The 25,502-nt window shown below is 45.1% G+C and overlaps 2 protein-coding genes and 1 long non-coding RNA gene across 12 annotated transcripts in view; 1 reads left to right on the top strand and 2 right to left on the bottom strand.

The window, feature by feature from the left end:
- The window catches only part of LOC311438535 (uncharacterized protein), a 40,313-nt gene extending 36,464 nt beyond the window's left edge, over window positions 1-3,849 (bottom strand). For 9 of the 10 annotated variants that reach the window (XR_014694169.1, XR_014694170.1, XR_014694171.1 and 6 more), the window contains exon 1: window positions 3,658-3,849. The gene's annotated coding sequence lies outside the window, so the exon portion shown is untranslated. Of the gene's footprint in view, window positions 1-3,283; window positions 3,335-3,657 lie in introns of those variants that run through there. The other variant, XR_014694177.1, reaches the window with a different exon arrangement.
- Window positions 145-7,300, top strand: LOC311438540. Its single transcript, XR_014694181.1, has 2 exons — window positions 145-2,990; window positions 3,849-7,300. It is a non-coding gene; the product is annotated as an uncharacterized lncRNA (long non-coding RNA).
- Window positions 7,301-7,538: 238 nt separating this feature from the next.
- IQCB1 (IQ motif containing B1) lies at window positions 7,539-25,368 on the bottom strand. The gene is made up of 13 exons (XM_084523012.1): window positions 25,178-25,368; window positions 24,500-24,662; window positions 22,750-22,879; window positions 20,623-20,716; window positions 19,449-19,548; window positions 18,798-18,970; window positions 16,002-16,114; window positions 14,773-14,882; window positions 10,745-10,887; window positions 10,177-10,325; window positions 9,592-9,720; window positions 9,059-9,215; window positions 7,539-7,998 (listed from the first exon to the last, which is right to left on the bottom strand). Exons 1-13 carry the CDS (start codon window positions 25,269-25,271, stop codon window positions 7,769-7,771), a joined length of 1,785 nt encoding a protein of 594 aa, XP_084379138.1. The 5' UTR covers window positions 25,272-25,368; the 3' UTR covers window positions 7,539-7,768.
- Window positions 25,369-25,502: the final 134 nt, after the last annotated feature.

Raw genomic sequence — 25,502 nt, 5'->3', positions numbered from 1 at the left:
TCCGAGGGCCCTTAACTCCCTTCTCCCTGGGGGAAAAGCCCTCCACGAGGGGCTCAGCCGTGCGCTGCCAGCTCTGTGAATCACTTGCTCGATGTCAAAGCCACTGCCACCTTTCAGTCAGCGGGTGCCTTCAGGCAGAGGGGGGCTGCCCCGTCACAAACAAATGCCAGGGAAGCCCAGGAGGGGCCGTGCGGTGTCTGACTGGAGCAGCTCTAGCCCCGTACCTACAGTGCAGTGTCTGGCTGCTTGTGTGAGCACTGACAGAGAAGCAAGAGTGTAAACTCCCACTAGCATCTGCTGAAGCTTCATCTCCCCAAGGAAAAATATTTTTTTTCTTACACGTATCTTGAAGCATCTCAGCAGCAGGGGAGGCAAGGGCGTAGACGCTCTCACTAGCTAAAAACACTTGCAAAACACAAATCCGTGACCAATTCATAAGAAAATGCTGCTGCACTTTGACTTCCTGCCTAGGACGGGAGATGGAGAAGGATTTCAGAAACATTTTTAGTTCACTCCTGGCAAGGAGCCTTTAGGACAGGTGCTGTTTAATTCCCCACCAGCTTATTTCTAGGAGATGAGGGGACTGTCTCAAACCCAGCTTGTAAAAGGTCTACAGAGGACCCTGAATTATTCCAGGCCCCAAGCTGTTCCACAGCTAAACAAATAACAAAAGATGGTGGATCTTTTTTCCTTTCTCCCCTTGTGCTTCACCTTGAAGCAGCTGTTAGCAAAGCCAGAGAACTCCTCTGCCCCTCAGTGTATTTCATGCAGCCTTGGCAAAGGAACCGCAGCCTGTCATCTCATGAATATGGGAATTGCCTAATTCTCCAGCTATTCTCATTACCTCAGCCGGAGGGTCCCAGCTTTCCATAACTAATTCCTGAAACCACAGAGTTCCCACTGTCCTTGCTGTCCTTGAGCAGCAAACGGCAGCTCCTCACACAGCGATGCTGGTGCCTGCTGTGGTAGCAGGGAGTGGGGAGGGCTCTGAGGACAAGGAGCCCGCTCCCAGCTCTCCTTGCAGTTCCCCGAGCTGCTCATCCTTTGTCCACGTAACTCACAGCAGGGGGTTTTGAAACCAAGCAGTGCTGCAGGGCACACTGCAGTGGCTCAGGACTGGCCTAGCAGCCCTGAAGGCTGGGCAGCGGGCTGGCAGCAGGAAAACACAATCCTGTGGCAGCAGAGAACCCCTTGCTCTGCTCCCAAAAAGTCTCTGAGCTCCCTGCAGCCCCCATTCGGCACCCCCACGAAGCAGGGGCTGGCAGCACTTCCCACCTGTCGCTTCATTCCTCCCCATCACGTATGTTCTCAGTCCACCTTCCTTCCACACGTCTGTCTTCTCCTCCCTTGCCATTTCTCCCAAGCTCGCTGGTGCTGCCAGCCCTGTCCATCTTCCCAGGACTCAAAGCTGAAGCTGCTCCTCTGCTGCAAGGTGCTAATGGCTGCCAGCAACCAGCTGCGAGGGCTGCTGCGAGCTGCAAAGCAGATGGAAGCCGAGGCTGAGCTAATTACGAAGCAGGGACTGCGAAACTCGTGCAGACTCTGGCCAGAGGAGCCTCACTTGTTCCCAGGGACAAGCAGGCGCATCCTCGGCTCATCAGCAGGTGACAGCTGAGATGGACAGGCACCAAGCTGCTCCTTTTGTGACAGGATTTTTTTCCCTGGAGTTTGCCAGAAGAGTATCTGCACTGATGCTAAATAAAAAGTGGATTACGTCTTCTAGAGGCTCGATCATCGTGCTCCACAATTGGCTACATGGAAGCAGCAGCAGGAATCACCTTGGACGTCCATGGTTTTGTAACCAGGACCTCCCTTCCAATTAGTCATATTACAGGGCTGTAAATACGATAGTTCCATCAATAGTACGGAGCAGTCATGCTGCATTTGTATTAACATAAATGAGTGCTAATGTGCCACAGAGCTAATCTGATATGACAGGAATTGGCTGGTGCCCAGCAGTGGAGGCCCCGGAGCTATGCTTGCTCCCTCTTCTCTACGGGAACTGTCCCCTCCGAAACGCTGGAAAGGAACCAAACTGCGAAACCGCAGCTCGCCCGCCAGCAGCAAGTGATGCCTCTTGCAACTGCACTGCCCTGAGGTGCCCGGCCTCTTGGTTCTTGGGGGGTGTTTGTCAGAGAGGAACTTTAACACCTACCAAGTCACAGAGTAAGAAATACGGGTTGCCAGCATACCTCATAAGGCTGGATCAGCCTGCCCAGAAATCTGCAATCACCAGCTGGGTGTTAAAACCCAGACAAGGCATAAGAGCACTCAGCCTGCTCCTTTCCCTCTCCCCTGTGGCTACTGGGAGCTATCCAATGTCACCCAGTCGGCAGCAGGCTTTTTTTACAGCGGTGCAGCTTTAGGCTTTGTGAATGCTTTGGGGCAATCCTTGTCCTGCGCTGTGCCCTATAGACAGGGCAGCGAGACTTAAACCTGAGACTGCAGCCGGGGCTCTTCGGTTAAAAACCTTAAAGGGGATGGACAGAGGCACCGGATGGGAACCAGACCTCGCACATGGCCCACCTCCCGTCCAGGCTTCCCCTTCGTGTGCCAGGCTGTCGCACAAGTCACAGCAGGTGTCCAGGCTTTCTGCATTTACCTCGTCAGCTCCATGCATGCCTTTCTGTCTGGTTGCCCACTGCCTTGCCTAAAGCAGCCTCACCCATCACAGAGCTCCTGGGTTCTGCCCCAGCACAAACCAAGCAGCCCCCACGGACCTGTTTTAAGCAGGCAGCACCCTTCTCACGGTTACAGACACCAACATTTCGGCATACGCAACAGCGATATCTCAAAGCCCCAGAGCACACGTGGCCTGCAGCGCCCAGAACAGCTCGTGGAGCAGCTGATAAAAATGAGGGACGATTTCATTAGAGGACATGTGGATGAATACCTCCACCAGAAGCCTTAGGATGTGTGACACCCGGTTCATGTTGTGGCCGTGACTCCAATCTCTCCGCTCCCCGCTCCCCCACCTGCACAAGGGCTCGGTAAGGTGTCCCCAGCTTGCAGCAGGGGGGCTCCAAGCCTTAACTGAAGGCTGCGAAGCATTTCATGAAGAAGCCCTCACCTCCCCCAGGCCTCCCCTTCCCTTCCCCTACCACCAGCAGACCCGTGCCCACACTCACTCCCCGCCTCCCAGCCACAAAGGCGAGGGCTGGGGGCAGGCAGGGCACGGAGCCCCCCGAGCCCCCCGCTACGGAGCTGCTGCCCCGGTACAAGGGCTGTTTGCCATCCCCAACCCCATCCCAATCCCCATCCCCATGCCCATCCCCGTACCCACCTGCGGCTCCCGGCCCCGCTGCTCCTCCCGTGCCCGCCCGGCAGCGCCGAGCCCCGCAGCCGCCGCCCGCCCCCCGTGCGCCCGCGGGGCCGGGCCCGGCTCTGCCGCCGCCATGGCAACGGCGGGAGGGGCGGGGCCGCCGACAGAGGGGGGATTTTGGGGAGAAAAGCCTCTTTTTGGGGACCCCTCCCGAGCCTAGGCACGGCTGCGAGGTGCTGGGTGTGACCGAGCGCCGGCCTTTTGTCTGCGAGGCAGCTCGGGGGGGTCCCGGCCCCGTCCCTCGTCCTGCGGCGGGGGCTGGGGTTGGGGGCTGAGCCAACCCAAAAACGCCGTCCCCATTTCCCACGCCGGCTCCCCCAGGCCCCCTGACTCACCGGCACTTTCAGGGGTGCCACTCGAGCCCCCCGCAGCCCTCAGGGACGTGGCGAGCTTCGTGCTGTCCTCAGCTGCCGCCAGGACCCGGTGCTGCAGTGCTGCCCGCTCGGAGCCGGCCGTGTTCAGCTCGTGGAGCTGCTCTGGCTGTGTCCATCCCATTTACAAGGGTTTTTTTTTTTCCCTTCTGAAGCCTGCCAGACTCTCATGTCACCTTCACGGAGGGGGCTTTCAGGAGCATCACGCTTGCAGAGCGTCCTCCACCGAGGGCTCTTAAATCACAGCCACACAAAGCCTGCAGCGAGCCTCGTCTCCCAGAGGAAGAGACTGAGGCAGAGCCAGAGGTCGCTCAGGGTCCCAGAGGTGCTCCCCGGCACCTCTTCAGTAAAGAGTTTTTTCCTGTGCACAAGGACACCTGGAGGATGTCTCAGCGTCGCTGTGCTATAGAGGATGGTGAGGAGAAGTTGGAGACCTATTGCCATCGATGACCTTTCCAGCTCCTGCTGCTACGGGCTGCCTCCTGCTTTGTGCGTGCTCATTTGTGGATAGCCCTCACCCTGCTGCTTGGAGAACGCGTCCGTTCCTCCTCGCGCCTGATGTTCGTGATGTTCTGCAGTGCAGAGCAGGTCTCTGTGCCAGGCTCAGCTCCTGTGGAAATGGGCAGTGAAGACTGAGAGGCGAGAGGTGGAATAGCAGCGGGGTGATCGATCGCTTGTCCCCAGCTCCCTGCTCCAGTTACAGCCGCTCTGCGAGGCCAGGAGACGCCCCTGGACTTCGCAGCGTAACGCTGGAGCTCGTGCCCGGGTCTCTGCTGGAGATGAGCATCCTGTTGTTTGCGAGTCCAATTACAGCTAAAGCTGGGGAAAAAAAAAAAAAAAAAAACACAACAGAACCAACTGTCTAGGTAAATAGGAATTTTCCTCAGTTGCAGGAGCCAGCAGAGGACACTGCTTTGCCTCCTGTTCCTTTCAGAGGCCGTGTGGTTTCTGTTCCTTTTGCTGCCATCTTGCTGCCCCATGACCTTCTGGTGGCACCTTTGGCAGGAGAACAGCTGCTGCCCCTTCAATTTTATCCATATCCATCAGAGAAATTTGGTCTGCAGATCGCTTGCTGCTGCTGTAGCAATACTGCTCCTGTACAGCTTTACTTAGGAGAGGGAAGAAACAAAACCACATGACAAACGGGTCCGATTTATCCCAGCAACAGAAACCTGCAATTCAGCTCAATCGCCCCCACAGGCCAGCTTAGACTGCATCAATATTTAATGCCCTGAGTGCCGCTGCTTTCGCAGCTCCAGCTTCCCCTCTGCCCCTGCGCTCCTCACCACGTCTGTCACCCCAGCAGCCGGGCAGGGCACCCCTGGGCTCAGTCTCCAGGCTGCCTGGGCAAGGTGCTTTGTACCCAAAGGGACACAGCCCCAGCTGGCAGCACACAGCCAAATTCAGCCCCGTTCCCTGCTTGGCTGGACCACCTGTGCTGCAGATGTATGCCTGAGCAACTTCAGCTCCGCTTTCTGGGTGCGCCTGTGGGCTGTGGTGAGGCAAGTGGCAGCAGGGCTGGTCTCAGCTTGGGCTGGTTTGGGGTGACCGTGTTAACCCAGAGAGGTGATCGTGTAAGCCAGAGTTCACCTGGCAGCAGGTTGGAGGTGAACGCTGTTCACTCGTGTCTGTTCTTGTTACTCAGGCAGGAGTATTTTATCCCAGAGGGAACCACGGTGAAGTGAAGCACCAGCGGGACCAGGAAAGAGGATTACCCGAGCCCAGTCCCATCCCTCCAGCCCGTCAGCAAACCACGGGGAACTGGATGGTCTCTGACTAGGTGGTGGCAGGCCAAAGGAGATCCATCTGCCCCCTCTGCATGGCTCAGAGCCACATCAGGCAGGAAGGGGAGAGGGGCTGCACCCCAGCACGCAGCAGCAGCTTGCTTCTGGCTCGCTCTGCCTGCGACAGCAGCGGGAGCACAGGCAGGCGGTGCTGGGGCACAGGGCAAGGAGGGCGAAGGCTCAGCAGCAGTGGGAGGCAGCACCCGGGCAGAAAGAGTGCTGTGGAGGGGGCTGTGGGCTGTACGTGGCCACAGGCACGTTCCCTCAGTGCCCTGCCGCCTTGGTTCCCTGGCTCTGTAAAATGGAGATAATTGAGATCTCCTGGTGATAAGCACAAAGTAAGGAGAGGCAGTTTTATTTATCGGGGCAGGGATGGGGCGGAGGAATTTGCACTGCTGGGCTGGTAATAAATGACCCCACAACTTGAATTCCTCCAGCAAGGCTGCACCTTCCACCAAGCTCTCTGTTCACTTTAAAAAAGCCATTATCCAGCAAATTGCATATTGCAAAGGGGAGTTCATTATCCACTCCAATGGCAGTGAGTGGCAGAGGCCATTAACATTACAATAAGTGGCTTTTTGGTGAGGTGCTCTATAATTCACTCGGTATTTAACACTGGCCAGGGGGCCTCATCCCTTTACATAAAATACATTAAGCAAAGCACCTTTGTGAACGTCACCCCGTGCTGAAGAGCTGTTCTAATGAGGGTGAGTAGGAATAAACGTAACAGCAGATACTGCTGTCCCAAAATAGCTTGGGTCAGTGGCTGCAGAGCAGAGGGGACAATGACAGCACAGAGGCCTGGTGGACTTGCAGGGAACAGCTGGCCTGCTGCAGCTCGCCCCGAGGAGCTGGGCGTTTTCCAGCACTAGAGCTTGGCAGCTGCTGGGGGAAGCCTTTATCCCCTGGTACTCCCCCAGCCCCTCCACCCGGGTACTCGTAGGGCAGCTGTTTTATGACAGGCATGGTCTGAGACTAACAGCAGGGCTGTGCAGAACACGTAATTCAACAGCCACATGCAAGTGCGCTGGTAAATAATGGATTTTTCCACCAGTTAACTCTCCAAGAAAGGAGCTCAGAGCCAAGTCAGTGCCTTCCAACTCGCAGCCTGTTAGAAAATTTAACCCAGAGCACAGCTCTCCCTCTTGGCAGCTGCCCAGTAATTAATTCTAATGTATCGGCTGCATCTGAATGGCCTTGGGCTTCTGCCCGATATTTCTATTTATTTGTTTTCCATTCATCACTAAAATTAAAACTCAAAATCTTCTAGAGAAGATGGAAATCAAACATGCTGAAGCAGTACTGCTGCCCACACAGAACCGGCAGACATCACTGTGCTTTTCTTCCTCTGCAGTTTGGTACATCTAACTCTTTAGACTCCCTGCATCTCTCACCTAATAAATACCTCTATTAATAGCGCAGGCACTACCGCAGCCTCGTGTTCTCCTTCCTTTCTACGCAGATCGATAAGCAGCAGCCTCTGGCTGAAGGTTTTTTACCGTGGACCAGGTCACAGTGACTGTGCTGGAGACCCTTCTGCATTTAACACTGTCTTCGTGGTTTGAGATGAAGCTGATGGTGCCAATGGCCGTGCTGAGGCTAGGAGCCTGTGCAACTGTCTGGGCTGCAGCCACGTTACAATGCAGCATACTGGCTGTGGAAGTTATACGCATTTTCCTTAAAAAACATGCAGTTATCTAAGAAAAGCTGTTTGTTTTTTTTTTTTTTTCATCCCCCTGCTTTTTCACTTGTTCCCAAGCAAGAGGTGGAGGTTCCTCAGACAAAGCTTTGCTTGTGCTGACTGGAGTTAGCTGTTCCACCCTGCCGGAAGCACCCAGCCTGCCTAAGTGCTTGCTTGGCTTCTTACTGACGTCTTGGTTTGTTCCAAACCCATCTTTATCTTGAAGCACATCACCTGATAAAATGTTTTGCTATAAAAGCCCAGGCTTTCACAATGGACTGATTCAAATAATAAGTGGAAAGTCAAGGGTTATACACATACTTTCAAAGCAATGTAAGTTATAAAATATCCTCATTTACAACTACAGTATTTAAATCCTCTTTGTAACAGCACAATCAATAGGATTTTATTGCAAATTCACTGGAAAAGATTCTCAGTAACGTTAGAAAAATGCACTAAAATATGGCGTTGGTCTCCTTCAGTGCTACGTCTTCGAATGCAAGTATTTTCCTTCCTTAAAAACACATGCAATTGAATTCACAGTGCAAGGTACACGTCTGGATGAGTAACAGATACTTCTGCCTGTAAATGGATTAGCTCCCACCAATAGCTAATAGGATTTCCTTCCACCAATAAACAGACTTCCAAGTTCTGCATTCAGGGCATCATCAGGAATGACATCATCCTCCACAAACTCATCTCCAAGCTTCTTCCACCACGGCCAGCGAGCATACTTCAGCATAGCGTTGTGGGACTGTTTGGCCTTGGTAGCTACAGGGACCGACCGACTCATAAAGACAGCAAGATCTTTTTCTGTGGTCTCTGCTAACTGTGGAGCATCTGTAGGAACAAGGAGAAAAATTTTCTGTTTTGTTTCTTATGCTGCAGATTTACAAGTATTTTAAACAAAAAAGGATTGCTACTCTCCCGCTACTATCCTAAGGCACTCCTTTCCCCTTGCTGGGGCTACAATTTTATGGCTCTGTGATAAACCAAGATTGGAGAAGCAATCCAAACTAAGACTAACCTGAAAAAAATAAATGCAGAACAAGGGGAGGGAAAGTATGGGTGGCAAGCAGGACTGCTTCATCCAGGGCAGTAGTGCTGTGCATGAAATCGACTTCTTCTGAAACTGTGACCTAGGAGAAAGAGGAGCTCCTGGCTGCTACTGCTGGATCGGCGCTCCTGGTGCAGGGTGACATCAGTGTAGCGTTTCCACAGCTCTGGCGCAGCAGCAGCACTGCGTATTCCCTGCCTGGGGGCCCCGGCAAAACGTGGGAGTGTGCTGCTGATTTGCCCATTCAGGGAGCAATGAGCTGCAGTGACACACCATGTGACAGGCTAAGTCATGGAATTCAGTAACTTGCTGAATTTTGTCCTGCTTGGGTGCTCTCTGGTGGCTGCAGTTTGCTATTCTCCCTCTTTCACTCCAAACTATTTGTCTGGAATTTAGCTAGTACCACACTGAATTCTATTTCAAATAAAGCCAAGCGAGTCAAAATGAAAACCTGACTCAAAATTCATAGCTCAAAGATTTCCCTCTTCATCTGGGGAAAACAAGGAAACAGAATAAAACAAAAATGTAGAGGAAGAGGTTGTGTAAGATCCCTTTAGAAACTGTAATTTCTAAAGGCCATTGCTTTTCTTGTGAACATATCAGAAACAAAACATCTGCACTAAAATGAGATACTCCCTGCAAAGCAGGTATATAATACTTAACCTACAGCAATACCTTTATGATTTCTAGCAAAACCTGAAAAATCTCAAGATAAATCATATGGCAAAGGAAGAAAGACATTTCAGTTTTGAAATAAGACTCTACTGCTGTTCTCTTTAGTTTTCTCTTTAAATTAGCTTAATCCAAATGGTAATTACAACTATGACCAGAGCAGTCACGTACTCATTAGCAGCTCCACATCAGTGTTGACCTGAGCCAGTAACGTCTCTCTCCGCTGCGCTGCTCTCTGATCCAATTTGCTCCTCAACATGAACTGTGCCAGCTTTTCCTGGGCCTGCATATGTAATTCTTTACTCATTTCTTCTGACATTTGGGAAGCCTGGAGGAAAATAACAGTTTGTTACCATTAAGAGCTGGTTATTTTAAATCTTTTGGGGACAGATTAGTGTCCAAAGGAACGCAAATGCTGTTAATTGTTAACTTAATCATTTTGCTTCCTCTGAAGTTCTCTCCAAAGCTATCCATCATCACAAACACGTGACTTTCCAGTTACAGTTTTGCTGTGACCCTTTTTATTCAATTAGCAGTTCAAGCCCCCAATATCCTAGTACCTTGCTCTCAAACAAGCAGGGTTAATATATGCACGCCTCACAAAGATTATCTTGATCAGAATTTATGAAGTTGAATATACCTCATCCCAACAGTATTTTACATTGCATCATTAATGGAAATTATGAAATGACTAAGAAACAGACCGGATGCAATTTGATGTAGTCATCCACCTTCTGCTGTAAAGCCAGTCTCTGCTCATCAGTCAATCCTTTGGGATCTTTCCAAGGAGACAGAGGTCTTTTACTTCTTTGTTTTTCTAAGAATTTGCAAGCCTTTGTAAAGAACACATAAAAATACAGGAATCACAGACAAGAAGTTTGTCTCACTTTATAATCAATCAGTGGAAAAAAATGTCTTAACACTGTACCTGTTAAAGCGTAACCTTAGCTATGATACTGAGAAGGCAACATACAACGGTCAGCACGGATACTAAATAATGTTAAAATGCTCATAATAAATTACTGACTTACCTGTGGTGTGCTGAAATCCCAACCTTTGGTTTCAAAGTGGCAGCTCTTGTATTTTAGTTAGAAGGTTGTAGCATACTTTTTATTTTAGGCAGGATTCAACCCTACTAAGTGATTTGTGGCTATAGAATATCCCTCTGACTAATATTTGAATAAATTACTGCTAAATCAACATTAAGAAAAGTAAATAAATGGATCTTTCTGAGGCATCACTATAAGGTGCTATCCTATCTAACGTTAGAACCAAGTTTATATACTTACTGCTCTCTGAATGATGACAGCTGCTTTATACTCCTTAAGAAATTGTTTCTGCTGGTGAAAACTTCTTCTTGCTCTATACCCTCTCCAGAATCTCTGGATAGTTAATGCTGATTTTACCTCTGTTTCCTGCAGGTGCTTATTTACCTGACCTACAAATGTGAGAAAGACCCCATTATAAGTTCATGGGTTGTGACCTCTCAGTAATTTACATTTTTAATCCTTAAACTTGATAATATTAAAACACCAGCTTTTTATCAGTTAAAAATCCCTCCTCGTCAAAGGCCCAGTAGTTGTAGACTACTCAGAGAAGACTTGTAGCTGCAAGGGAGCTTTTTATATATACGGTCTCCTTTTCTCCTGTATCATTTTGAAGGCAGCAGATGTCAATCAGTAGTTACTGAGCCCTTGAGGAATTAACACCTTCTCTGTCAGATAATCAGGTCAGGCAAAGATACGGTAAACCCACAGTGCAAACAGACATGCAAGATTAGGAAATACATTTGGGGAAAATGTTCTTAAGGAGACCCAGACAGTTTAATCTTTTGATATACTTTAATAGAAATCATACTCGCATGGATTATTTCCAGTAAGGCCAGCTGTCTTTCATGGAAGAGTCTCATGGCCCTCTGTCTTTGTAGTTGCATTTGCAGCTTTAGGGCCTCATCTTCCTTCTGTTTCTCTAAATGCTGCCGCTCCTGTTCTCGTTTAGCTCTGCAATACACAAAAACATTAATGATTACCTTAAGTTGTACATTTCTTAAAAATCCCTCTTTCTCTTTATGTTGAATGGTCTTGCAGCTGCCACGCCAGCTGCTGGTTGCAGGATCAACTCAAGCAATGAGATGTTACCTTACCTGCAAGCTAAAAAATTATTCCACTACCCATAAGCAGGAAAATTCTGAGCCAGACACCCAATTTGTTGTCAAATCAAAAGATGTATTTTTACTTAGGATACAGCTCTAAGGACGCTGAAAGAGCAATGCTTCAGGTGGGACATCCACAGCTAACATGAACTAGAAAACAACTGCTTTGTTTCCATCATCTGGGGAAGTAAAGCAACATTAAGCATCTGCTCCAGCATGCATCTTTTCCAGTGCACCCATCAGCATGCATGGCACCTGCTTTCCATAATACTTATTTTTCCACGAACTACAGTTTCTCCTTAGTCTCTGTAACTGGGTGGTGGAAAACAGGATGGAAGTGGTTTTGTAAAAGAAATGCTCTGGATCTAAATATCTGGCCCAAACTGATAAACAGCCTCCACCATGATCTAAAGAGATCATAATCCTTTTATGACAGTAATGCAGACTTGAAGCGTGCCCACACATCGACCTACAGAGACAGATCATGATACACGTGACTACATCAGAATGGTCTCAAGGTCTTCAGCCCACATATTTCTGTAAACTACAATTGTAAACCTCTGCATTTTTAATCCTAGAAGGCAATACTATGCTTCTAAGCTGAACAATGCCACAGGATCAAACAGGACTTTTGATGCCATTTTCTTGATAAAACTGTTAATACTTTTCCTTAGAAAATTCTCAGCTCCACTAGGCAGGAATCAACAAGCATGTTTTCTGAACTTAGCTGTGCACCTGTGAAGCTACCAACAATGTTTGTCAGGTATTTAAATTTTTATTTCCCATGTAGTCTGTAAAGTACACATTCTTCTTCATTCCCTGCGTCTCCCAATAATAAATAAATAAAAATAATAAATAATTTGTTTCCACAAGACCACATTGACAGAGAAATACCTCTGAACAGAAGTAAAACACACAGAGACTAAGACCCAAGCTTCCTTCTGCAGTTCACAGCACAGATTAACCTCCCTCTGATCATCTACGTGTATAAATGCATATATATATAAATATATATATACACATACATGCAATGGTTTGATTTATGAGGCATGATTAATACCAATTATTGCCATTTTAACAGCTCTACAATTAGTTACATAAAAGCGAACTGACTTCAAGGAGAGACTGCAAGCTTTAATATTCACTGAGGAGACATTTCTGAAACCACAGCATTTCAGAGGTATCTAACTTGTAGAGTTTAAAATCTTCTACTGCAGCTGCAGGTGAGCCAAGTTTGGAGCTTCAGCCTCAGCAGTATTTAAACGTACTTATCCTAAAACAAATCCATGTATATAACCAAACACTGACTGTTAAAAATTCCAAAGGCCTCTTGGAAGCTTTTCTAAAGTCATGCTCACAGCACTCCAAACACCATTTTTATTTTTCATCTTAATGCTACCTGCAGCTTTGACCTAGAAAGAAAAAAAAAAACAACACTGGAGCTGTACAGTTACTATATAGTACTCAGTACAATGGGACTGACTGGGCCAGAAACACATGACTGTAAAAATATTAATACATTTCCATTCTTCTCAATCTTAAACACATTTGAGAGCCCATTTAAATGATTCAAGAACTACTTATTTAAGAGGCATGCACTAATGCTTGCCATAGTGAGAACATGACACAAGAATGTTAAGCAGCTGGCTGACTGCTGGTAGCCTCGCCACCCTCTCCCTTCTGCGTTAGCATGTCACGCCTTATCCCGTCACGCAATTTTTCTGGGCTGTGATTTTGGCTTGCAGGCTTGCAAGGTGCCTGATGGGGGCAGAAATATTGGTTCAAAGTATATGTATGGTGCAGCAGAAAGCAGTCACAAGGATGGCATTCTTAGCATACAGCACAGAAGCTGAAGTGGCTAGTGGTCCTTGGTGGATACACTGCATCCCCTGCAAATCCTCCTGAACTTAGATTACACCCCAGAGAGTCCAGTACCTTCTTAATGCCAGCCTAGACAAACCACAACTGTCTGCTTTCTAACACCTTGGTGATAACACAAAGTGATTTCACTATCTGATTTATAAGATCTAGTCTTGACAAGGTAGTGCTTATCATGTACAATAAAAAAGATTGAATTAAACCTGCTGTGGGGTCTGTCTTGATTTAGATCCCTTACTCTATGTTAAAATTCACACTAGACTTCCGAAAAGAGTTCACCTAATCATGCTGAAATCATACTTCAAGTAACGTGCATTTTTTACGTAGCTTCATTCTTCTGTGCTACTCCAAGGTCAGAAGATACTGTTTCTAGGTCACTGAATTGACCCCACTTACGAGAGTCAAAGATCTCAAATATTAATTGAGAACAAGGCCCTACAAGTGGCATACTGAGCAAGCACTTTACTCCATGGTTTCTCCAGCACTCTGGCATGACATGAAACTTCAGGACAGTGCCACATTTAATTTATGATGGAATTTTGTAAGTTAACCATGACCAGTTAACTGTTCTGCCACCAGTGCATCATCTTCTAGGGCTATTTACTGCAACCCAGTGCTGCACTGTCCCACACGCCATAATTTTTTACAAAGAAAACACACAAAAACATCACAGAAGTATGAGGTTTTCTCATGGAGAAAATGTTTGGCAGCTGGGAAAGGGACAGTTGGAGCTTTTGGCACCAGAAGTGGCAGCTTGGTACTGCTGGAAAAGCACATTGTTTGGATGTTTTTGCTAAAAAAACATTGCATTTTGCAGTGAAATAGCTCATATTGACATTACATTGCTTTCATGTTTCAGAAAATACAGCTGACTGGCAAAAGGCATCTTCAAGATGGAGGACGTCTTGGCCAACCCAAACATTCTCTGGGATACAGGAACAGATCTGCAGGGAAACTCTCCCCAGGAACAAGAAGGACAGGAAGGAAACAGGAACAGCCAGCACAGATTTATCACAGGCAAATCATGTTTGACCAACCCGATGGCCTCCTGTGATGAGCTGAGTGGCTCTGTGGACGAGGGGAGAGCACTGGGTGTCATTTACCTTGACTTTAGCAAGGCTGTCATCAGTCCTCCACACACTGCAGGGCAGGGCTGACGCTCAAAGGAAACACCACGGACATAGAAAATGGGTCAACAGAAGCCACATGAAGCTCATGTGGAAAGTCCTACACTTGGGACATAATAGCCTCATGAATCACACAGGTTGGGCACTGACTACCTGGACAGCAGCTCCGTGAAAAGAACCTGGGGTCCCGGTAGATGGCAAGCTGAAGACGAGGCAGTAGTGTGCCCTTGCAGTAACAAAAACTAGCTGCATTGTGGGCTGCACTAGCAAAAAGAGGCAGCAAGTCAAAGGAAATTATCTCACTTTACTCAACACTCTGGAGGGCACACCTGGAATACTGCCCATACTTCACTGGGCCACCCAGTAGAAGACAGATATTGACAAACTGGAGGGACAGGGCCTGTCCAGATGGAGACAGTTTGGGGTACGTAGCATTTGGTATACAAGGACAGGTGGAGATGCTTCCCCCTCCCCCCCCCCCTTTTTTTTTTAAGCACAAAGAAAGGGAAATCTATTTTTTTGTCTTTCACTAACTACAGGAAGGGTTACAAAGAACATAAAGCCAGATTCTTAGAGGCAAGCATAAGAAGGACAAGAGGCAGTGGTCAAGGGCTGTAACAAAGAATATTCCCACCAGCTCTAATAAAAGAATTCTGACTTGAGAAAAACCAAACCGAACCTTATTAATCTATTCTCTTGAGTGCTTTTTACAAAGCAATGCTGTTTACCTGAAGCTCCTCTGTAAAACGGTCACTGCTTGGGGTAGTTTCTTCAGCCTTTTTCTTGTCTGAAATCCTCTCCACGCAGCCTGGATTATACAAGCTGCTTGATGCAGTCTCTGAAATTTATAAAAATAGTTAATACAATATTTCCTTTGCATATAAAACCACACTGCTACGGCTTGCCTATTTGGATCAACCTCAATGTTTGGCCAAAAAACAGTTTTCCAATGCACTGAAACGCACAATATTTGTAATGGCGCAGGGCAGTTAAGGTCCTAAAGACAATTATAATCACAAATCTTGTATGAGCCCCAAAGAGAGCTAATCTGATCATCTGGATCAATGCTCTCTTTGATAAACAAATACATTCACGGGACAAATATAAAACATTTGTTAATGTTAATTTGTTAAAATTTAATAGTTAGCGTTAGAAATTTGAACTTAAAGTGTCTGAAGCACTTGATATTTCAAGTGCTGATTCAGTCAAAATACCTACAACAGACAGGATAGAAAGAGAAATCTGGAGAACTAATAGCAGGAAAATTTTTACATTTGCACTATGATCATCAGCCACAACAAACATGAAAAGAAATTATATTCTTAAATGTTATTTTTTCAGGGGAAAACAAAGCAACACACAAAGCAAACACCCTGCTGTGTTTAAGGTGAAAGCAGGTCTCTACAAACATAACTCTGATTTCCTTTGAAGTACTGTCTCTGAAAAACCTGCATGTAAGATTTTGGTAAGTTCCTAAAACATGCATCCACTCCTTTATTGGGAACACAGCACAGAAGGCGTTCTTACCGAACGTTTCCACTACATGACTTTTAATTCTATCTGAATGTTCCCAAGACTTCAGAAACCTGAATTTGTACTACTGATGTGAGATGAGCGGATACAATTGGTTTTGGTTTATTGTTATTATAACTAAATCACCTTTCCCCCTATGTTTCTGTAAGAATTCATACTACTTTGTGAATCTGGAAAAAAAAAAAGTCAAACTCTCAAGTCACAGTCCCGACAATCCCTTACCTTAATAACTGGACAATTTCTTGAGGTCTTAAAAAGACACAAATGAAAGTATAGGAAATTTTAAAAATCCATTGATACCAGGAAAAAAATAGCATATGCTTTGTAAAGCTTAGACAAAGCAATATAGTAAATGCTTTCTAGTCATATATAAATTACACATAACTAGGATTTCACATAGGAAAGTCTCATTAAAATTCAGCACCTGCATTTCCTTTTTTCCACTGGATTGTTCCAAGTATAGCAAGTCCAAAAGTTGACTGAGATCCCTGTCAAATCCTTTGCCAGTCCACTGTTTACTTAAAAGCACTTTCAATCCTAAGAGAGAAGAAGCATGCAATACAGCTAAGGCAAATTTTTCTTTTGAGGATTTCAAACTAACAATTTTCAAATTAAAAAAAATAAATCTGATTCTTTGTGTAAAGGAAGACTAGATTGAAGATGAACACAATCTCTCATTTTTGGGTTTACATGTTATCAATTAAAAACTGGCGTTCCAATCATCACAGCAAAGTATTCTACAGTGACTGTCGTTTTTTATCTCCAAGTCACTACCTACTGCGTCTACATAACTGGCAGTTAAATTATCCATGTACCTTCAATGTCTTAGCCATAAGTCACTGTGAAGTCCTAAAAGGATAGCAAGCATTACACAAGTGCCAGGTTTTACGAGCACTGCTTTCATATTTTTATAATAAAATCTGTTTACTTATGACCGGAATTCTTTGATGTCTTATTTGTACAGCATAATCACACTGCGGGTATACGGGTTTCCAATCCCTGGCACAATAGGGCTTTTTCAGCGCACAGTAGTTACAAAGCACACGTGTGCTCTCCTCACAACACGCACACTCCCTGTGCTGTGCACAGGACAGTAACAAGTGATTTTTTAGATCTCTATCAGACAAATCCCAGAGCTTGAGAGTTCTGCAGAGAGTCAGAGGGGAAAGGAAGGAAGACGGGAAGTAGACATGTATTTGGAAAGGCTCCTGAAGAACTTCAGATTCAGACAAGTTCTATCTTCAAATCACTGTCTATAAGCATATTCACATACTGGGCAACTCCAAGAAATAATACATTGTGTGCATTTATAGGATCACATATGGACCACAAAGTCCTTCATAGCCACAGAAGTGGCACCTCTGTTCTAGCAGGCATGCACCATTTTGGAACAACGATGATGGTTAAACATGTGAGGAGAGACATGGCTGAGACTACAAACGGAGTCAGTCACTGCCTTAAACCTGCCCGAACCCTGAAAAATCACATAACTACACAAAGCAGTTCCCTCACAGAGGTCCTGTAGGTCTGACATGACCCATTTGCCTGTTTCTGCACAGGCTACATAGCCATGTGCCCCTTCCCTTTCCAGCCACTGACAAGCATGCCTCCAAGATCCATGCATATAAAAAGACCAGGCTCTCCTGCAATCCTGATGTAAAGACCGTGCTGGGCCTGGAGTTGGGAGATTTAGGGTATTTTCTCATTCTAGCACTTCGACATTACTGACAGAAAGCTTACGCTGAAGCACCTCATACCAGCAACAGCTCTGAACCACTGTGAAGCCAAGTTACTTCAACGAGATGGCCAGCTGGTGGAAATGCTGGAATGCTTTATTTGTAGCTGCTGTTCTTCAAACCATCCACAAGATTTCAAAGCCTCAGAGAAAGCTAACATAAGGACTCTAATAAAAAAGAAAAGAAAAAAGAGAGCTTTTTTTTTCCTTAGCGGAAACAGGAAATATATACAGAAGATCAAGAGCCTTTAAATGAATGGGGCACTTTGTCAATTCCAAGCAAAATAAAGTAGCATGACCCCTAAAGCATAGTTATTTGACTGAGACCTGCACCTCTTTAGACAAGCCAGTATTCTACAACTGGGATGGTCAGATCATCGCAGCAGCTTCACAAGAATCCACAACACGCTGCCAGCCTTAGGTATGTCATGTCGTTTCACACTGCAAGGAAGCCCTCTCTCAATTCTGTAGGTAAAAAAGTGCCAAAGCTACTCATCTGATCCAGGAATCTATCTAGCTGGTTCTGCCTAACAAGTAGTTAGCACAACTGTAAAAATGAGAATTGCGCCTTTTTGTCTGGCAAACCCACTTCTTATTACCCTTTTCTCAAAAGAACAGAGGCTGCACAGAAGTAGTTTTGACCATCAGTAATAACCAGGATATAAAAGACTCGGCAAACATCAAATCCTTTTCCCTAGTCTCCATGGACACGACAGAAGATAAAGGTGTTTCCTGGAGCTCTCTGCTAGGCTAGAGACAGAAACATTGAATGGGATACTAGATTACATAATGAAGAACATAGAGTAAGTTAAATTACATGCACACTCTCTCTCCTCATCTAAAAGCAGCAATACAAAACAATAAACTAATTTCATGAATTCTTGGAAAAAGTTCATTCCAATCACTTGGACGTTCATTCCAAAAGTTCATTCCAATCACTTGTGTGTCACTTGGACGTCAAAAGACAGCCAGCTCCTTGGTGACAGAACCACAGCTATCAGATAAGCAGACCCGTAACAGCCAGGGTCAGAAGCTGGCACAAGTAAAACTTCCATGCTACTGGACTAGCGAGGCTTGGCACACCGGCAGATGTCTGAAAAACGGCTCTTACCTGGGCAGTACAGACACCCTGCTACGAGGGTCTTTTGTCATCCAGCATTCACAGAAAAGAAAATAAAAAAATTACAGAACATCGTGTAGAAGGTAGTGAAACCCATCAGGCTGAAGGTGCCAAACTACAGCTAGAATAGACAAGTTTCCACACGCACAGTCCTCAATACATAGAAGAAAATAAATCTAGGAAACAGAAAGAGGAGCAGCACCTTAAATTACAACAAAAACAAACAGAGAAGGAAAATAAAAGAGCACTGCAGTTTCCCTAGTATCAGATGGCTAATGAACAAGGAGAGCACTGGGTAACCTCCACCTTTGTATTTTTAAGGTGAATGCAAGGCCGAGTGTTTGGTTCCATGCACATTTACAAACCTTTATAGCGAGTTGTGAGTAAATTCAGGAGCTGCTTGCAAAATTTCGCTATCAACAACAGCAGTTTTGTAGCAGCATTTCCTATGACAGGATTGGTGGTAGATGAAAGCTTATAAACGAGCTCATCCAAAACAGAGTGAAGAGTCTCTTCCTCAACCTGAAGCAAGACAGAACTGGAGGGAAAGAGGAGGATAGAATTGAAATATTAGTTATAAACTGAGCTTTTTAACAGTGACTTCCTATTATAGATGTCAGGTCAAGATTCAGCAAGTCAACACGGCCAGCTAGCTGGACCAGCAATCTGAGCCACAGTGGAAGGAAAAGGAATTGAATAGTTATGTTTGTTCTATGCTGCTTTTTTTTTTTCCTGCAATGAATTGGTATTTCCACATTTATTCCAGTTAAAATGAAAAAACAAGTATTACTGACTCAGTGGCAGAAGCATTCCTACTGTTTCAACTGATTCCCATTCCCTCAGCTTAACAACAGGATAAAGAAAATAGCCCTATTTTTCCATTTCTACAGCAAAGACTAGAAAAAAAAACAAACGCCATACTCCTTGTACATGAAATGTTCTATTTTACAAAGCAGTAATGAATTGAGTTTTATATTTAAACTTCAGAAAAATCAGTGATAATAAAAACAACTAACCTATTGACCCCCAAAATACTGTGTAAAACAGACATCATTATAACTGCTGTTTCAACATCGTCTGTTACTAGCAGCTGCAGGAAGTGATCATTTTGCAGCACTGCAAAAAAACAAAAACAAACAAGAAGTCACGCAATCAGAACCGCAGACTTAAAAATACCATTAAACAAATAAACTTTATTATGAAACATAAGCCATAGCAAGTAAAACCAAATACTGTTTCTGTAACAAACGCCATCTTTTATAATTTTTACACGGAAGCTTACTGGAACAAGTAAACTGCTTCAACATCCAAAAAACACGTTGAGTCCTGTTTTTCTGCCTTTGGATATCCCTTAGGCACTGGCACTGCCATGTAATAAAAACTTTAAAAGCTTCTCTGTTACACCAGCACCAGTTTCTTATTACAGCAGCGGAACTATCACTGGGGCAACAATATCCAGAAAAGATAAGCACTTCAACCTTGACAATTGGTTAAACCAGTTTCATTTAACGCAAGTCCACTTGTAGCACCATTTTTTTTATTCCAGAATACCAGTGACTACATACTCAGTGACTACCTACTCAGTAATTTTTCTAGCCATTTGTGTTTTTAGCTACGTATCTTACGATCCTTAAGTTACTATTCTCTGTTAAAAACAAATTCTGTCTTTTATTATTAACTAAAAATCAATGTGCCAATATTAAGTTGGTTTAACTGAAAGCTTATTTTGGTCAAAACTGCTAGAGAAATTTGTTAGATACTTGTAGAAATTTCTGGCATGACAACAAATTGAGAAATCCACTTTTTTCAGTTCTACCCATTAGGGCTTGCAATGCACATTGGTCAAATTTCTGCATATATTAACCACTGACAGGTAAGAAGAGCAACAGTATTTTATCAGAAACAAACAAACTTTTTTTTAAAGGTACATAATTACAAATGGAAATTGCTGAAGACTTTTAATGTTTGTCTCCAAAAGACTCGAAAAGGAACTCTTTAATATTTCCCTTTACTGGATCTTTTCCAATTTAAATATTGCTGTTTCTGCTGAACGGAATATTTTAAGAGATTGCTTTAACACCTACTCCGAATTGGAAAACTAGATGCAGGTTGACTTGTGACTGATTCTTGATACCTGTAGTTGGTCTAGACAAATACTCAGGTGTTTTATGAGTTTACTTTTCACCTTACCATGCTTTGTCAGTTGAATATGCCCACCAAACAGCCAGCAGATGGCATCGGTTACTGTTCGGAAACAGCGTAAAAAATCTTGTTTTTCTTCATCCTAAACAAAACAAGAGAAGTAGGTAAAAGCACGCGTATGCATCCTCACTGAGGACTCCAGCTTGATGCAGTGGGAGGTTTGTATACTTCAGCTATTTGGAGGCCAACCCCATCAACTTCCCAAACGAGGTTGGTCAAACCATAGGAACCAGTCAAAAAAAAACAACTTGCATGCAAATCACAAAATGGGAAATACGTTATTTAAGATTAAAACACAGAAACCACAGGTACGAAGTGGACAAGAATATTGTTAAAATGGAAATGGTTCCTATGAACCGCCATGGTGAGGTTTCAGAAGCACCTCCTAGTTGGAGAAACAGCAGCAAACACCAAACCGAATGTATTCGTGCTTGCTGTGCTAACACTGGACCGGACACAAGGACCAGGAAGAATCCAGGTTTTGATATGTGAATACACACACACACATATACAGTCTGGAGACTGTATTCCAGGTAAGATCCACAGCCCACTGGAAATCTAAAATCTCGCTGTGTGGACAGCAAAGTGTCTTTTGACAGTACTACACTGCTGATAAACATTATTATAAGGCACTTGGGTGTGATAACTCCCATGTTGTTGAGCCTCCACCAGCGAAACTCTGGGAAGTCTATTCCTAGATCTGTGCTGGAAGTCCCAGCCATCAGTCATGGTTTAACTCTGTGTTTGGTACTTACTGACAATGAGAGATATGAAATAACAGTAATAAGTTAAGGCACAATATTATCTGTTGTGTGTTTTGGCAGAGCACCAGTTTCTAAAAGCTATTTAAGTACTTCCCTTGACTTCAAAAGCTTGTACAGAAAGCAAGTGAGGGCAGAATAAACTGCAAATCTCCACTGGCAGAGTGGGGTTTCCCAAGTTCCAGTGAGCAAGCATCAAGTCTGGCTGCCCAGTCACCTTTGAGACCACAAGTTTTAAAAGCCAAAATACTAGCTATATAATATGGACTGCATTTGCATTCAAAAGTAATCTTTGCCCACAAGCATGACTCAAGTAGCATGTAGGCTGAGACATAATAAGAAAGTGTGGGGGAAATTACATATTGCAGATAAGACTTGAGTCTCCTGGGATGTCATTCAGGAAGCTTGCTTCTTAAGCACTAAATGCACTTACAAAGTATTGAACAAACAGAAAATACGTCACTCTGCTGATACTTTCTGAGAAGTGATTGTGTATGTGGTGTCCTGAACAAGAGTCTGTAGGAAAACTATGAGCAAGTGCAAGAAGTCAGTGAGACAGGAAATGAGATACGAAAGGAAACAGGCATAATAAGAGAAACTATCAGAATCCACGAAATTGGGTATTTATTTTTTCATTTTGGGGGGTTTGTTCTGGAACTCGGAATGTCTCAAAAGCATGCGGGAAAATAGCAGGGCAAAATCCTTCTTTGCAAAGATAGAGAGTAATGTGATAAAGTGTTCACATCCACTAAATCACAAAGCCTGCCTTTAGGGATCCTGACATGCTGGTTCAGAAGCAGTAGGCATTTTTGGAATTTTTTGCCAATTCCACTGAAGAAGTTCTGTTGCAAAACAAACTTCAACATATCCGACTTAAAGTCTTAAGCCTTCCTAAACCATACTTTCTTTTTCCGTAAAGCTGAGTAAAGCAGCGAGAACAAAGCAGTTACAAAGACTGAACTAATTATATGCAAAGTTAAAAGACACTACCGTGACTGGGATGCTGCCTTTTGTAAGAAAAAACATATGGGATTGTGTTCTCTACCTTGCTGTTCTATTTCTTCTGTCCTACGCCTAATTGCAATCTCCCAACCCCTTTAAAAAACTCTTACAAGTAGTAACAAACTCTCTAAAAAAACTTATGGTAACAAACTACTTTTGGCACATGTAATGGACTGAATGCTCCACAATGACAAATTTCAGTTTCAAAGCTCCAAGGCATAAAGAAAAAGTAATTTCTGCAAAATAAATGTTCATGATACAGCATCCCTAGAATAATATCCTGCTTATACAGCACATGAGCTTGGAAAGCTTACAGAGATTCTCTGCTCTTTTAACTATGAAATGTAAATACCTTGACTGCTCGGATAAATCGTGCTTGCAGGCGTCTTCCCAAAAGCAGCAGGTTGTCTATGGCTGAAGGAAGAAATTTTGTGTAAAATTCCTCGGGATCTTCTTTCACCTCTAGTCCTACACAACAATGACTGAAATGAAAAACAAAAACAAAACAAAACTGAATACTCAAGGGCCTGTTTGAACAGTTTTGAATGAACGTCATGTCATCAGAGAAGGAATGCTTCACTGCAATGGGACAATTCAGCACTGAACAACAGTTAACTGCTGTGACTAGCTCCGAGGTAGAAGGAAGAGTTATCACTGGCAGGCTGGAGACAGCAAGTGTAATACCGCTTATTAGAGCACGTCTCAGTTTAAAACATATCCAAGGCACTTTTGCCTTTAGCTTCATAGGATCTGTTCAGGCCTGTTCCACATGTTAGGGAAGGACTCCGATGGTCATAAGGTAAAAAAGCAAAGGCAAACAGAAACGTGATAAGGGAAAACTGATGAAGGCAGTCCAGATCAGGCAACAAAAATACGTATAAAAATATTACTCACTACAAAAAACGGAGTGAGCCTGTCTACAACTTCCCCCTAACTGAGGAATACATGTGGGCTAGAAATCAGTTTTTCAGATCTCAGTTTTCTTGTTTTACTCACCACAGACACATTGGTCATTTCTGGAAGGCTGTTTACAAGAAACTGCAAGTTTTACAACTGGAAAGATTTTCAGTTCTGTGCTCCACTCTGATACAAGTGCAACAAAAGTATTTTCCTAGCTTCTTATGAATTTTGCTTTCTGACATCTTATCTAATCTTTGTTAGCTTTTTGTGAATGCGTACACATAAAGCTCTGCTTACCTAAGCCCTACGACAGCACAATCTAAGCACAAAGCTGAGATTGAACAAGTTGCAAAAGGACATTTTTACAGCTAAATAAATTTCATTTTTTTTTCTGCAAACTGAAGTAGCTAATAAGAGATTATTTAAGTCTCATGCAACTCTGGTGATAAATCTTGCATCTCTTGGTGAAATTCCTCACTTTAAAAATTCACATTGCAGATATGGCATAAATAAAAGATGGTTGCCTAATTGCTTCATGCCTTAGAATTTTGCTTCCTAGTTAAGCCAAAATCAAGTACAACGTGGGGAAATTTTAAAACGTATTATTTTTCCTGACATTAAAAATTGAGTTTGTGTCATTGGGGATGGGGGTTTACAGTTGTCTTACTTACTAGCTATGAATTAAACTTCATCGTGCCATTCTCACGATATCACTACATCAAGCTCTCTAGTCTGTATGAATTGTGCCCTCTATTATGTTGAAAATGTAAACAGATACTTAAAAATAGATATTTAAATGGAGCCAAGCCAAGCTGTGAGTCAATCAGATTTTTGCAGGATGAAATAAAACTAAATAGATTTTCTTTTAAAGTAACTGCAATTCAAAATCAGCAATTTCTTGGCAAAAACTGAGACCTGTGTGAGTACTGACCACAAAAAAGGTAAACCCAACACAAAAACCGTTCCCACCAAACAGTTTACCCAGCTCAACGAAACACAATGAGAATGAATTAAACAGGGCCAATTAGGCTATGCCTGACCCCTCTGCTCTTGACTGCTCCCTGCACTTTAACCCTGGCCTTTCCTGAACAACAAGCCTTGTTCTGGATGGAAGCCAACGCATTACAGCTTCAAAAGAAAAAGAGCAAGATAAAAGGCCTGCAAGAAAACAAGAAAACTTCTTGGCGATTTTTTTTTTTTACCTCAGTATCTCTGCTAGCTGGGCAGCAGTAGCCCAGCCTCCACGCACTCGAGAAAAGTCTTGTCTGAGGACCAGCACGCAGTACTGAGCCAGATCATAATAGTATATGTCCTGCTTAACTTTTTCGGATTCCTTACGTCCCAAAGAAGGATTATTTAAAATTTCTGTGGGAAGAAAGCACGAGAGTGGCGAATGGAAGCATTAGATTCTGAGGTGCAATTTGGGTATTTTTTTCTTTTTCAAAATATGAAGTAATTTTGAAAGTGCCAACAACATAAACTATCCCACCGGTGATTTTCTATCCTACAGGTACAACCTGTTCGCTAGACCCCGTGACAATCGGGAAGGGTGGCTGCACTGGGCTTTCCACTGCCTCGTTACACGCTGGGCAGTAAGACAGGCGCTATCTGGGACACAGCCCATCTGTACGGACTTCCTAGGCTGGAGAAAACCACAACCGCCGCGGCACGGACGGCTCCCTTATAATTACATCCCGATTTAGCACAGGCCCTGGCTTGTCCCGGCCACTTCCACGAGCGGCGGCTGCGTGGCGAGGAGCAGGGCGGGCGGGGGGAGCTGCGCCCGAGCTCCCGGCCCCTCCAGCACGGGCCTCGCGAGCCCGCTGAGGCGGCGAGAGGCCTGCCCCGCTGCCACCCCTCAGCGGCGGCAGCGCCGTTACCCTTCAAGGCCAGCAGCAGCGCCGGGACGTCCCGCTCCCTGCTCTCAGCGACCCGGGCGGCTACGGCCAGCACCCGGGGATCCGCCGCGGCCATGGGCGGCGGGGGCCGGCCCGCGGCGCAGAGCCCGGGGGCCGCCGAGCGGAGCCGCGGGGTCCCCGTGGGGAGCCGCCAACATGGCGGCGGCGCTCTGAGGGGAGCCGCGTTCCCGCCCAACGCGCCGCGCGGGGTCGCCCCACCTGCGGCAGGGGGGGAGGGGAGGGGGTGAAGGGGGCGTGAGCGCGGCCCCGCCCGCTGTGACCCCGCGGCACCCCCCTCCACCTCCCC

The sequence above is a fragment of the Aythya ferina genome (genome assembly GCF_964211825.1).
Source record: "Aythya ferina genome assembly, chromosome: 6".
Taxonomy (NCBI): Eukaryota; Metazoa; Chordata; class Aves; order Anseriformes; family Anatidae; genus Aythya; species Aythya ferina.
This window is presented reverse-complemented; position numbering and strand designations above follow the sequence as displayed.